Below are 15,010 nucleotides of genomic sequence, written 5' to 3'. Positions count from 1 at the left end.
CCCCCCCAAAATCCCGTAAAAATACCCTAATCTGAACGCGAAAATCCCCGCTCCGGTTAATCGGAACCCCATCTTCGCAGAACCGTTGCGAGCTATAAACTTTGGGCTTCCTCTTCCTCTTACGGCACACGTTTCTATGATTGGCACTAGCATGATATCGTTCGATTTTGATTCTGTGATTTTAGGGTTTTTATGGGATTTTAGGATTCGATCGATGGAGACGAAGGAAGGAAGAAGATGAGCTCTGTTAGGAGTACTAAAATGAAGGTAAGTTCTCTATGGAACCAAATGAAGGAAAGTGGAGTACAGCAGCAATACACAAGTTTTCTCCTCGGGAGACCAGTCTAACACATAAGTAAGTCAAGCTCAAGATGAATTACATAGGTTAAAGAGTAGTATGTTGTATAGAGATCACCATCCGATGAACAAGATTCATTCCTTATAACACTTGTTTGTTCAGACTAAAAAGTTGTTCTAAAGAAGTATTGTCATTTCAATTCGAAATCACTTGCGAAACAGAGGAGAAAGTTACAAAAGTAAGCCAAAAAAAAAAAAACACAAACTTTGATAAAGTAGTATACTTTGTTAATCTGGATGATTTACTTTCATGAGCTAAAACATGACTTTTTAAGCAAAACAGAAGAAACAAAGACTAATTTGGTTCACGAACGAAATAGAGAAACTAGAAAGAGGATCTTCAAGTGACTCTGTTCTTCAAGGTGCCTTGTTTGATATTTGTACTTGTGTTTTACAAATATAGGGATTTCAAATCCAATCAATAATATTATTAATAGGTTGTCAATTGCTTTGTAGCCCAAATATAATATAGAGTAAAAGAACAACAACTCAATTCGAAAAGGGATAACAGAAATTCAGCAATTCAAATCCAAATAATAATAATCAAAAGACTAGTACTGATTAGATTGGCTTCAAAGACGTGATCTTAGTGTTGGATGTTGGATGCATGGTCAGGTGTCCTTGCAGCATATTTAAGATCCAGTTCACGTGTCCTTGCAGCATATATATATAAGATCGATTTTTTTCATAAGCTCCACGTGTTCCCTCTTGATAATTTCCATATCAAGTTCATCAGGGGGAATCTCAGGTTCATCAGGGCTTCTGTAGCTAGGATTTTTTGCCCTGTTACATAACCAGTCCACGTAATCTTGCCCCTGGCGATGGCTACCAGCACACACGAGAACTCTAGCAACAGCCGTCAGATCACCTCCCCCCTCAGACAACAATGCATATAGCTCCTCCGGTTTGTTCCCCCGCAAGTAGGGCGCAAACGCACACTCTCTTCTGCATTTACACGGACAAGATTCCATCTGGCTAATACAAACTAATGTTAGACGAAGAAAACAAAAAGAAAGTGTGTATCCAAGATAAGAAATTAACTAACCAACCAGGAGACCGGAGACGTACGGTTGGTGTGTGGGTGCAGAACTTTTGATAGGGAAAAGATGAAGAAAACAAAGCACAGCAAGTTTATGAGGAGGACACCAATTAAAAAGAAGATGATGAATACTATATATATATAATTGAAGAGAAGATGGCGACGTAGATATATATACACACACACAAATATGGAAATTTTCAAAACCCTCGATCTCCGTCGCATCGCATCGCAAAGGTTTTTTTTTTTTTTTTTTTGGATGCGCGATATCTCGCTCTATGTATTTATTATGAGTGAATTAACTAAAAGAAATCGACTAAAGATCCTCTTAAAAGCAAAACCAATTAAGGAAGACTCCTATATAAACTACTAGTGGGATGGAGTGAATGCTTGGATTGGATGTCAAGGAGAAAAAATTATACACTTCACTTTCTTTTTTTGCATCGGTTGTGGATGAGAATGGCTCAGCATTCAACAGGTGACATTGACACCCCAATGGCACACCAACTGTCTGTTTGCTCCTGTGCCTCTCAATCCTCAGGGCTGGAAACTTGAAACTTACTTACAAGCATATAAAAAGGGGAACGATTCAACTCAAGATTTGAGAAGGGAATCATGAACATTCAGTGTAAAAAAGAGGATGTTGCAGAATTTCAGTAACATGCAACACCTTTCTCTTGTGGACAAACAAGTGATGCAACAGTTTTAAGCAGAGAAAATCTCGGTTTTTTAAATATAAACAGTGGCAAGTGATAACGAGAGTGTCACAGTGGACCAATTTCTGGACAGAGACACTCACGTTATGCATCCTACTCTATTTGAAGGTTACACTTTTGGAGAAACTACGAACGTGGGGATGGAGGTTCTTTGTGTGCTTGGCTTGGGTGCTATACGTCTCTGTTCTGCAGACGTCTGGAAGAGAAAGTTTTGCAAGGATTGGATGTTTAAGTTCAAGCTCAGAAATTTTCTGGAAGAATGGAGCTACATGGGTTTTTTCATAGTCCAATGCCTTCATCCAGTAGTTAAATACCTATATTATGTGTATTTGTTTGGGAAAGGCATTAGGTTATTTTGTAGCTAGAGAAATCATTCAAAGACTAGAGTCTGAGCTAACATGGCTGGTTTCTCACACAAACATAATAGCAGATCATATCCAATCTTGATACGCAGGGATGGAGAAGTTGATATGCAAATAACATAAGAGAAAAAGGATTAACCTCAGCAGGTACTCTGCACAGCTAGCCCCAATGTCTTTAGATATAAGGTAATCAAGAAGGACTTGATGATCATAATGCAACTGACAAGGAAAAACAGACGTGTCGCGTTAAGAAATCTCATCAGTGATTGAATAAATTACTAAAGCCTACATGGAACATAGCACAAGAGATTCCCTTATGTGAATGCTTTATGAAAATTACCTCTGAAAGAAATATACAGAATAGGACTACGGGATTGAACAAGGTTGATAAACGGAAGAGAATAGTCTGTTCCTCATCTTGACGCGAATGTCCTTCCACGTTAAGCCTTAAGTTAAAAAAAAGGCCCATAAGATCTCACAGAAATATGGGTGTAGATGTTTGTAGAAAGGCAGTGTTTTTGTTGGAACAACACTCTTGTCCATGTACTTCAAAAACAGGGAAGCTGAATCTGCACAGAAGGTGTTTGGTGTGATCACAGAAAGGGATGTTGTTCTATGGACTGAGATGATCGTAGGGCATTCTAGACTTGGAAATGGTGAATACGCGGTCCAACTCCTCATTGAAATGTACAGAGACAAAAATACAACTGGTGGTTTTTCACTGAGCAGTGTCTTAGGAGCATGTTCAGATATGGCATTGTTAAGACAAGGTGAAGTGTTTCAATCTCTTGCCATAAAGACAGGATTAGATAGTGTTATGTCAGTATGCGGAGCCCTAGTAGACATGTATGGGAAATATGGCAAATACCAAATTGCAGAATCAGAATTCTCTCTTGTCTCAAATCCGGATTTGAAATGTTGGAACTCGATGCTAGGAGCTTATAGTCAGCATGGAATGGTAGAAAAGGCTCTGAGTTTCTTCGAGCAAATACTTGTTAACAGTTTCAGACCAGATGCTATAACATACTTGTCTTTACTAGCAGCCTGCAGCCACAGGGGATCAACGCAGGAAGGTAAGTTGCTATGGAACCAAATGAAGGAAAGTGGCATCAAAGCAGGGTTCTTTAGATGAAGCACTTGAACTGATAGAACAATCTCCTCCAAAGAACAACCACGCAGAGCTCTGGAGAACTCTGCTGAGCGCCTGTGTTAACACAAAAAACTTGCAGATGGGACTATATGGAGATGAGCAAATACTAAAACTTGAACCAGAAGACACTGCAACACACATTCTGCTATCGAATTTATACGCGGTGAATGGGAGATGGGAAGATGTAGCAGAGATGAGAAGGAAGATTAGAGGATTAACTTCTGCCAAAAATCCAGGGTTGAGCTGGATTGAAGTGAACAACACACAAGTTTTCTCCTCCGGAGACCAGTCTCACACAGAAGTAAGTCGAGCTCAAGATGAATTACATAGGCTAAAGAGTAGTATGTTGTACAGAGATCACCATCCAATGAACAAGATTCATTCCTTATAACACTTGTTTGTTCAGATTCAAAGTTGTTATAAGGAAGTATTGTCATTTCAATTCGAAATCACTTGTGAAACAGAGGAGAACGTAACAACGTAAGATCACAGATCCAAAAAAAACACAAACTTTCTCTGTTTTCTAGTTTCCGAACACAAGTACTAAAATGACAAGACACACTAAGAGATTAAAGAACAGAAACCCCAATAGAGAGACTAAAAAAAAAGGCAAAGAAAACCCTCTAGCAAAGACCAAAGCTTTGATGGTAAAGTCATCTCATTTGAGTGAGTTCCCTGGTGTCGTGATGGAGAGATCCGGCCACGCAAAGTACTCACCAGAGACAAACCCCCCGCCGACGTTGCTCTCTACACCCTCGAACTGCCACGTGGCTGGCATCGGAACGGCGTGATGACCACCGTTACTCCCTACATTCGTCGTCCCAGCATCATTCACAGTTGAAAACGGCCACATCGCTCTTCCAAGCCCAAAGCTGACGTCATCAAAACCCGAACCGAGTCCGATTCCGAATCCACCGAGTCCAATAACCGAACCGGATCCATGTGTGGCCGTCGCAGCAGCGTTAGGGTTCAACAGAGAGGTGAAACTACCGCAGAGAGACAAAGCACTCCCCTTTGCGTCACTGTCAACGCTGTGAGTACAGCCGTTAGAGATAGACGAGTGAGGAGGGAAGAGAACAGGCGTAACGCAACGAACGCCGTTAGCGGAAGAGACGACAGAGTTAACGGCAGAAACAGAGGAGGCTGAGTTGGAGGAGGAGCAAGTGCGGGAGCGTTTAGCGCCTTTGCGAGTACCACCGCCGATGGGAATGTCACGGAGAGTACCACCGTGAGTCCAGTAACGACGACAGCCTTTGCAGAAGTGACGAGGCTGAGAGAAGTTGTAGTTGTTGTAGTAACAGAACTTGGTGTTGTTTGAGTCGCAACGAGGACAAGGAAGCTGCTCAGTGTTCGGAGCTGTTACACCGTGAGGCTTCATAACTATCCGCCGTGAGTCACTGGAGTCAGACGTCGGCATAACCGGAGAAAAAAATGGAAGCTTTTTTGTTTGGGTTTGTTATAGAGAGGTAAAGGTTGAAACTTTAGGGTACGAGAGAGTGGGATTTTTTTTGGGAACTTTGTTTGGTTTTTATGGAGATGAGAGAGAGAGAGAGACATGCGCAGATAGAAATGGGGATGGAGAAGAAAGTTTCAGGCTTTATTTTGTTTTTTTGACAGAGGGTGTTGGGTTAATTAGAGGCCACGCTCTTGTCTTTAAATTTTGTCTTTTTATGAAGATTTTTTTATTTTATTGTTTATAGGAATTGGTTAAGTCGGCTATGGATTATTGTAAACAGTGTTACGCTCTGTTCTTTTCATCCCTATGAATGAACACTACTACGAAGTCGGCTCTCTTCATACGTAGACGGCTCTGTTTTCAAAGCTTTCAGTTTTGAACAATGAATTAAAACATTACAATATAAAATCACATCTATAACATACACTACTAATGAGTGGTGACATGAAGAAAACATATTTTCTTATGATCGTCGCAATATTTGACTATCTTATGTTATGTTAATAGTGTGGGTGGGTGACACAATATCTCACACATATTTGATGCATATGGAAAAATGAGAAAACGACCCAAAAGAAAAACTTCAACGAGGTAATAATTTACCGTTGTGGTTTTGTTGATCGATAAACTAGTAGTATAATTTTGGTACCTGCCTAAATCATCTGAAAAAATCAAAAAAACATCATGATGTATATTTTAGTCTTGTCTTTACCAACCTTATAAATCAGTTTTTTGACAAAGGAGAAAAAGATAATTATTGTACTTATGTGACTAATAATGTTGAAAGTTTGGTCATCACGTTTGCTTTTATATATGTTTAAAGTTTAAATTACTACTAGTTGTCATAGTAGTAATATTTATCTTCTTCTGTGTAATAACGAAGACACGTTGATTATAAAAAACCAAAAAAAACAAAATGATAGAGTAGGTCGCAGTAGGCAACACAGGTTAAACGACTATTGAGGTTATCAATGTGTACGGTCATTTCCAAGTAATTCTACATTTATCTTTTGAGATTCTTTCAATTTTTCATGCTTATATATAATAAATTTATATAAATACTCCACTAGCTAAAGGGAAAAAAGCTTAAAAATACCTCATCTATTTTTTATTTGGACGTTTAATATCTCGTTTTTTCTGTTAGAAGAAAAATGCATCATTTAATTAAAAGATGTGATTTAATACCTAAACTAATAAATTTTGTCAGTTTCATACCTACGTTTTTTTGACAAAAATATAATTCCGTTTTTACCCTTACTATATCAAATAATAATTAATTTTAAATAATATGACATTAATTTATAAGTTTATTTGAATTATTATTTATTTTAATTACAATTTTGTTTTACAAAAAAATACAATTATCTTCATCAAACTCTAATTCATGTTTATTCTCCTCTCTCGCTTTCACAGACTTGGTCATATCATTTAACATAAAATAAAATTAATTTTAATTCAAATACACTTATAAATTAATTAAAATAAAATTAATTTTAATTCAAATAAACTTATAAATTAATGTCATATCATTTAAAATTAATTATTAATTGATATAGTAAGGGTAAAAATGGAAGTTTATTTAAATATTTAAAATAAAATTTTTAAAATAAAATTAATTCTAATTCAAATAAACTTATAAATTAATGTCATATCATTTAAAATTAATTATTAATTGATATAGTAAGGGTAAAAACAGAATTTTATTTAAATATTTAAAACAAAATTGTAATCAAAATAAAATAATTTTAATTCAGATAAACTTATAAAGTAATGTCATATCATTTAAAATTAATTATTAATTGATATAGTAAGGGTAAAAACGGAATTTTATTTTTGTCAACAAATCGTAGGTATGAAACTAACAAAATTTATTAGTTTAGGTATTAAATCGCACGTTTTAATTAAATGATGTATTTTTCTTCCAACCAAAAAAGACGAGGTATTAAACGTCCAAATAAAAAATAGATGAGGTATTTTTAAGCTTTTTTCCCTACTGATTTTGCTTTTCTCCAATATTTTTGTTTTGCTCAAAAAAAAAAATATATCCAATCTCAGAACTTATAAAGTATAGTTTTTATTCAAATTTGTGTAATTCATAAAAACAAAAACAAAAAAATCAATAGTTTTGTATCGTAAGCGTAACTCATCGGCAATTAAAAAAGAATAAAACGAATGTTCCAGAAAGTTGGAAACAAGGGACACGTTTTTCTATCGTCTTCGTTACAAAAAAAAATATTTGAAAAATGGATAATTGGATTTATTGTATTACTTTATTTGAGAACGAAAATTAAAGTATTGTTTTATAATTTGTTGGATCAATCACGCAGGCTTTTGAAATTAAATTCCAAAAAAATTTGATCTTGTTTCATTTGTTCGCTGTCTTAGAAAAGACAATACTATATTGTAATGTACCAGAAACCTTTTGTTTGTTTATTACTCTATTTATCGATTGTTCTCTTTCGAATACTTTTACAAATTTTAATTCAAACTATATATAGACAGGTGACACAGTCGCTTATCTATTTTTGTGTTTTTAATTTTAAAACGGTAGTGGCGGTGGGCGGTGTGGACTATGCTCGTGTTTTCATCACTAAATTTGTATTACTACGAATGATCATTGATCAAACTATATAACTTACATTCGCGTTAGAAATTATTACGTTGATTTGATTATAACAAGCGAATCAGAATCGGGAAAAATGTCATTAAAATCATGAACTTTCAAATTTTGGCAACTTAAAACATGAACTTTGTTGTAGGCCATTTAAAACATCAACTTTCGTTGACTAGTTTTTTTAAACATGAAGTTTCATTGACCAGGCCAAAATAGACATGACGTTAAATCCGATAGTTGACCTACTAACAGATGTTACTATGCCGTTAATCACTCCGTTACTGACAAAACGACATCGTTTTAATTGAAGTTTTAGTTTGAAATAATGTCATTTAAACCATGAACTTTTAAATATAGGCCATTTANCTTGAACTTTTAAATATAGGCCATTTAGATCATGAACTTGTAAATGTATGTCATTTAAACCATGAACTTTTAATTTATGTCATTGAAACCATGAACTCGCCCTGGACATTCGGTAAAAACCAGACAACCTAAAAATTTTGGTTATCGGAGCAAATCGAAGAGAGAAAGCTTAATCGTTCGGTGCAATTGATTTGAATAACCGGATTTTGGTTTGACTCGGTAATCGAATCGATTGGTTTATTAGAAACTGTAGAAGTATATAAGCTTAATCGGCTAACCCGTTTAACCCTAGTTTAGTTTATCTCTTCTTTCTTCGACTCTGCCTCATGATGCGATTCTGAGAAAGAGAGAGAAGAACATCAGTTCATCATTCTTTTTCGATCTTTGTCATGTATTTTGTGTCTTTTTGTTTTTTTCTTGAGTCTTTTTCATTTATTAGGACACTACACTAGAGTCTGAAGGATTGATCATCTTGTTTTAGGTACTGCACTAGAGTTTAAAAGATTGATCACCATTTTTATGTATTATGATTTACATAACATAAATTTGAAAGTTCATGGTTTAAATGACATACATTTACAAGTTCATGGTTTAAATAACATATATTTACAAGTTCATGGTTTAAATGGCCTGTATTTAAAAGTTCATGGTTTAAATGACACTTTTCGAATTAAAACTTCCATCAAAACAACGTCGTTTTGTTAGTAACGGAGTGATTAACGGCATAGTAACGTCTGTTTGTAGGTCAATTATCGGATTTAACGTCATGTCTTTTTTGGCCTGGTCAACGAAACTTCATGTTTAAAAAAGCTAGTCAACGAAAGTTGATGTTTTAAATGGCCTACAAAAAAGTTCATGTTTTAAATGGCCAAAATTTGAAAGTTCATGATTTTAATGACATTTTTCCCAATCCGAATCTATCTTAGTCAATATACAACAACCAAATTTGTAGTGGAGTTTGATCTCTCAAGGACCACAATAAACACACTAAATCTAAGCAATATATATTTTATTATACTAAGATTTTAAAGTAAACATCATAGGACGAAAACAAACATATAACCTTTTCTAAAATAAGTAGTAAAAATACAAATAAAAAAAAGTTGTTCATAAGATACTCATCCGTTTTAAACTAAATGATCTCGTTTTTTACATTTTGTTACATATGGAAAACATATAAGATGAGCATGACAATTTGAACAACTTGAGGGTATGACAAATGAGTGTATGATCTAGAGTAGTAGGATGGCTTCATGTTTAGTTCGAAATAGAGATTGAAGAACTTGTTAATAGAGAGATAAGGAAGAGTCCGCAATCAGAGGAAAATTGTGTGATAATAATTCTTCACGCCTTGTCCCGACCTTCCCATCATTCTGTCTCTCTCCGCATTTCTCGTTCGTTCTTATCTTTTCTTTATAAACAAACAAATGTATAGAAATATATTATTATTGACGACTTTTAAGAACGTCAAGAGATACCCTATAAGACTCAGAAGATGATTAAGACAAACAAATCCTAGTATGTTTTTATTTGTTTTTAAAGTATAGTATTCTCATACTGGTCTGGTCTATATAAATGTTGTGACAAAAACCTTACAAATACGTACGTTACGTAGCAAAACGGGTAAGAGAGAGAGAAGAAAAAAACAAAACTGGTCAAGGAGACAAGAGTGAAGCTGTCGGGGTCGGGGTCGAAGGAGGTGGATAAGCACGCGCGGCCGGAGGATGATATGACCCACACTTGACACTACTGAGCCACCTCTTCCCCCACTTCAACGACTTTCTCTCTCTTCTCTCAAGTCGCTTTCACACCCAAAAACAACGAAACTTGTAGAAAGAGAGAGAGAGAGAGAGAGGTTTGGTGTGGTGTGGTCATGGTTTGTGTGTGTTGGTGCTATGGGACGATGTGTCCTATTTGTTTTTGCAGCAGTCCTTTCGTTGTCGGATATTCGGGTCTGGACTCCGGACCGGTCCTATCAGATCAAAACCACTGACACCCTCCCCCTTATTCCCTCCCTCTCTTTCTTCTTGTCTTTTTCTTCCTCAATCCACTCTGTTTTCTGATTCCAATTGATCCAATCCAATGGGTACGTTTTTTTTTTGTGTGTCCTTTGAACGTGCATGAAAGAGAGCCAAAGAGGGCTAGCTTCGTCTTTTTCACGTTTATCTTTTATGGCATTAACCCAACGGTCCAATAGTTTTTTTATCCTCGGTTACCAAAAATAAACAAGTATATAACTGATTATTCCCTTCGCTTTTCTATAATTTTGCTTTGTTTTTTTTCTTTAAAAAATGTGACTGAGTTCTTCTACTCATTTAGACTAGTGTGTGATTCTTAGTATCCGACACTTGTAGATTCCAAGACAAAGACAAGACAAATATCTCTCTATAATAGTATCAACTTCAAACGTTAAACCATATGGCTTAAATTTGTTGCGCTGGAACACATTATGAAACAAACCACAATTCTACAATATAATTTGAATCATGAAAAAGATGAAAACATGTTTTTATAGGTAATATATATAACCATTAAAAAAAAAAAAAAGATACTCACAACAGTCGAAAAAGAAATTACATTTTTTTAAAAAAAAAAAGACAAAAAGGGTAAAATCTCAAAGATCACGAAGGTGGAGGACGTTAAAGGGAGTAACGAATTTGGAGTCACCGTAAAGCAATTTGTCAGCAATGAGAAGATTAGCCGCTTCGGTAGGATGGTACGCGTCCCAGAAGACATGCTTTGACCGGTCCGTACAAAGGCTCGATGTTGGTCCACATGGCAATATCCCCGCCAATCTCCCTTTCGTCTCACAGCACGCCTCACTCGCCGTCCTAAACCCTATATCCATCATTCATTTTCCACAACAACATATTAATTTCGTAATTAACATTATTTATGATTAGTCAAAGAAACAATCCTAAAATGAATGTTAACGGATATCTAAAATCTTAACAACTAACTCATACTAGGATATTATTAGGATTTAACAAGGCTAAACTTTATACAAAAACCTAATACTCTACAAATTACGCAACATTGTTCAAAAGTAGTCAAAAACTCAAAACCATGCAATGCTATAATATATACTAAGTTTTTCTCCTCTTACTAAAATCCAACACTTAAGTGGTCACTAGATGTTTTTGAAAGGCCCATGGGCCTATAGTATATAATCTTAATTACCGTAGTTTTTGAAGTTGACAATGAGGTCCATGAATAAATCATAAACGTTGGCATGAACGAAGTGTGCGTCTTTGAAACTGTCTTTCAATTCCACCATCAAGAGATCTTTGAGACGAGCATTGTACTGAAGAGCCAATTTGTTTGCCAAATCAACACACTGTTTATCTTGCAGTTGATTGATCGATTTCTGGTACGGTATACATCCAATTGGAGCCACATTTCCCACCACAAATTTCCGAGCGTCCAAATCATATAATCTCTACATTTGATTTTTTTACAAACGTACAATTAACATTAACTACGTATAATAACTTTTGTCAAATGTAAGTTGTGTAACTTACCTTGAGCTGGTTGCGGAGGTGACTAATCATGTCATCAACAAAACTATCAGGAGTTTGTGTTAGCCTTGCTTGAGCAGCGACGAAAGGGACTAGATAGTTGTTGAGAAAATCATTTGAACCGATGACTATGGAGAATAATGACTTTCTAATGTAATCTTTAGCCTTATCTTCACCTAAAAGCTTATCAAACTGTTTCCTTGTACTGGTAAAGTAATCAACTTGTATGTCCATTCCTAATCGATTCCCCTACAAAATCGTAATTTTTCAAATTGTAAAACATATACACAAGTCCATTTGCATATGTGTGTACACAACCAAACATAAATTTGAGTCAAAAAGCAAAATTTAACACATATTTCTAAAAATAATTAATATAGAATTTTATGTAAACTTTTTCCACCAACCAAACGTGACACGTAATATACGACAGGATAATGTGTGCATGGACACGAAGAGGCTTACAAATACACTTCCTGTNAAGAGAGAGAGGTTTGGTGTGGTGTGGTCATGGTTTGTGTGTGTTGGTGCTATGGGACGATGTGTCCTATTTGTTTTTGCAGCAGTCCTTTCGTTGTCGGATATTCGGGTCTGGACTCCGGACCGGTCCTATCAGATCAAAACCACTGACACCCTCCCCCTTATTCCCTCCCTCTCTTTCTTCTTGTCTTTTTCTTCCTCAATCCACTCTGTTTTCTGATTCCAATTGATCCAATCCAATGGGTACGTTTTTTTTTTGTGTGTCCTTTGAACGTGCATGAAAGAGAGCCAAAGAGGGCTAGCTTCGTCTTTTTCACGTTTATCTTTTATGGCATTAACCCAACGGTCCAATAGTTTTTTTATCCTCGGTTACCAAAAATAAACAAGTATATAACTGATTATTCCCTTCGCTTTTCTATAATTTTGCTTTGTTTTTTTTCTTTAAAAAATGTGACTGAGTTCTTCTACTCATTTAGACTAGTGTGTGATTCTTAGTATCCGACACTTGTAGATTCCAAGACAAAGACAAGACAAATATCTCTCTATAATAGTATCAACTTCAAACGTTAAACCATATGGCTTAAATTTGTTGCGCTGGAACACATTATGAAACAAACCACAATTCTACAATATAATTTGAATCATGAAAAAGATGAAAACATGTTTTTATAGGTAATATATATAACCATTAAAAAAAAAAAAAAGATACTCACAACAGTCGAAAAAGAAATTACATTTTTTTAAAAAAAAAAAGACAAAAAGGGTAAAATCTCAAAGATCACGAAGGTGGAGGACGTTAAAGGGAGTAACGAATTTGGAGTCACCGTAAAGCAATTTGTCAGCAATGAGAAGATTAGCGGCTTCGGTAGGATGGTACGCGTCCCAGAAGACATGCTTTGACCGGTCCGTACAAAGGCTCGACGTTGGTCCACATGGCAATATCCCCGCCAATCTCCCTTTCGTCTCACAGCACGCCTCACTCGCCGTCCTAAACCCTATATCCATCATTCATTTTCCACAACAACATATTAATTTCGTAATTAACATTATTTATGATTAGTCAAAGAAACAATCCTAAAATGAATGTTAACGGATATCTAAAATCTTAACAACTAACTCATACTAGGATATTATTAGGATTTAACAAGGCTAAACTTTATACAAAAACCTAATACTCTACAAATTACGCAACATTGTTCAAAAGTAGTCAAAAACTCAAAACCATGCAATGCTATAATATATACTAAGTTTTTCTCCTCTTACTAAAATCCAACACTTAAGTGGTCACTAGATGTTTTTGAAAGGCCCATGGGCCTATAGTATATAATCTTAATTACCGTAGTTTTTGAAGTTGACAATGAGGTCCATGAATAAATCATAAACGTTGGCATGAACGAAGTGTGCGTCTTTGAAACTGTCTTTCAATTCCACCATCAAGAGATCTTTGAGACGAGCATTGTACTGAAGAGCCAATTTGTTTGCCAAATCAACACACTGTTTATCTTGCAGTTGATTGATCGATTTCTGGTACGGTATACATCCAATTGGAGCCACATTTCCCACCACAAATTTCCGAGCGTCCAAATCATATAATCTCTACATTTGATTTTTTTACAAACGTACAATTAACATTAACTACGTATAATAACTTTTGTCAAATGTAAGTTGTGTAACTTACCTTGAGCTGGTTGCGGAGGTGACTAATCATGTCATCAACAAAACTATCAGGAGTTTGTGTTAGCCTTGCTTGAGCAGCGACGAAAGGGACTAGATAGTTGTTGAGAAAATCATTTGAACCGATGACTATGGAGAATAATGACTTTCTAATGTAATCTTTAGCCTTATCTTCACCTAAAAGCTTATCAAACTGTTTCCTTGTACTGGTAAAGTAATCAACTTGTATGTCCATTCCTAATCGATTCCCCTACAAAATCGTAATTTTTCAAATTGTAAAACATATACACAAGTCCATTTGCATATGTGTGTACACAACCAAACATAAATTTGAGTCAAAAAGCAAAATTTAACACATATTTCTAAAAATAATTAATATAGAATTTTATGTAAACTTTTTCCACCAACCAAACGTGACACGTAATATACGACAGGATAATGTGTGCATGGACACGAAGAGGCTTACAAATACACTTCCTGTAGCATTGAGAATTCCACCAGCACCTGATGCATAGCTCACACCATTTAATATTGCTTCACCACTTGCATTTGGTGCTAAATAAGGTACTGCATAACTTGGCTGCCCTAACTTTTCTCCTATAGACAACAATATAAAATTTAAATAAACATTAGCATGGATGATGATTAAAAAAATGAATTTTGATTTATATTTTTTATTAAATTACCAACGATGTCAGCTATGGTACGACCATTGGTAAACCGGCCGGTTGGATTTCCACGAGATGGTTTGAAATCGATGCCGTTAGGAGGACTATTGGCTCTAGACAACGTTTGAAAGTAATTATTATTTCCTGCATCTACAAGTGAATCACCGAAGACGAATGATGCGGCTAAGGCGTTTTTGTCTCCTGCGCTAGCAAATCTGAAAAATATCGTTCCAAAGAAGAAGAATGGGACGAAGAAATTAGCTTTTTTCATTGTCATGAATATATGATGATTCTGATTTTTAATTTTTTGGTTTTTATTGTTCTTTGACAAAGACGAGTTTATATAGATAACTCTTTTGACTGGTTAAGAAGGTATGAGACGCAACCTCATGCATGTGTTAGATTTCGAAACCGGGTTGTTTAACAAACAAAGGGCTTTTGTTATGGTCAACATGTTTCCAATACTTTTTTAATTATTATTACAAAACAGATAAAGTTAGGACACCAACACTGTTGTGTGTTATGGTTTAGAAAGTTTGAAAATAAACTATCCCTGTTTTATGGTTTATACTCCTTAACTCTATAGCCTCTAAATACATCATCCTTCTAA

The 15,010-nt window shown here is 35.4% G+C and overlaps 4 protein-coding genes across 4 annotated transcripts; 1 reads left to right on the top strand and 3 right to left on the bottom strand.

Moving 5' to 3' along the window:
• Positions 3,016-4,015, top strand: LOC104715514 (pentatricopeptide repeat-containing protein At3g50420-like). Its single transcript, XM_010432911.1, has 2 exons — positions 3,016-3,547; positions 3,624-4,015. Exons 1-2 carry the CDS (start codon positions 3,016-3,018, stop codon positions 4,013-4,015), a joined length of 924 nt encoding a protein of 307 aa, XP_010431213.1.
• Positions 3,988-5,254, bottom strand: LOC104711586 (dof zinc finger protein DOF3.4-like). The gene has a single exon (XM_010428285.1). The coding sequence runs from the start codon at positions 5,039-5,041 to the stop codon at positions 4,283-4,285; it is 759 nt and encodes a 252-aa protein (XP_010426587.1). The 5' UTR covers positions 5,042-5,254; the 3' UTR covers positions 3,988-4,282.
• Positions 10,513-12,337, bottom strand: LOC104715513 (GDSL esterase/lipase At3g50400-like). The gene is made up of 5 exons (XM_010432910.1): positions 12,332-12,337; positions 12,044-12,187; positions 11,582-11,827; positions 11,241-11,499; positions 10,513-10,898 (listed from the first exon to the last, which is right to left on the bottom strand). The coding sequence occupies exons 1-5, from the start codon at positions 12,335-12,337 to the stop codon at positions 10,675-10,677; spliced, it is 879 nt and encodes a 292-aa protein (XP_010431212.1). The 3' UTR covers positions 10,513-10,674.
• On the bottom strand, positions 12,668-14,711 carry LOC104711585 (GDSL esterase/lipase At3g50400-like). Its single transcript, XM_010428283.2, has 5 exons — positions 14,419-14,711; positions 14,199-14,329; positions 13,737-13,982; positions 13,396-13,654; positions 12,668-13,053 (listed from the first exon to the last, which is right to left on the bottom strand). The coding sequence occupies exons 1-5, from the start codon at positions 14,675-14,677 to the stop codon at positions 12,830-12,832; spliced, it is 1,119 nt and encodes a 372-aa protein (XP_010426585.1). The 5' UTR covers positions 14,678-14,711; the 3' UTR covers positions 12,668-12,829.

Source organism: Camelina sativa, chromosome 9 (assembly GCF_000633955.1).
Source record: "Camelina sativa cultivar DH55 chromosome 9, Cs, whole genome shotgun sequence".
In the NCBI taxonomy this organism is placed as follows: domain Eukaryota; kingdom Viridiplantae; phylum Streptophyta; class Magnoliopsida; order Brassicales; family Brassicaceae; genus Camelina; species Camelina sativa.
Note: the sequence above shows the minus strand (reverse complement) of the source record. Positions and strands in the feature narration are given on the sequence as shown.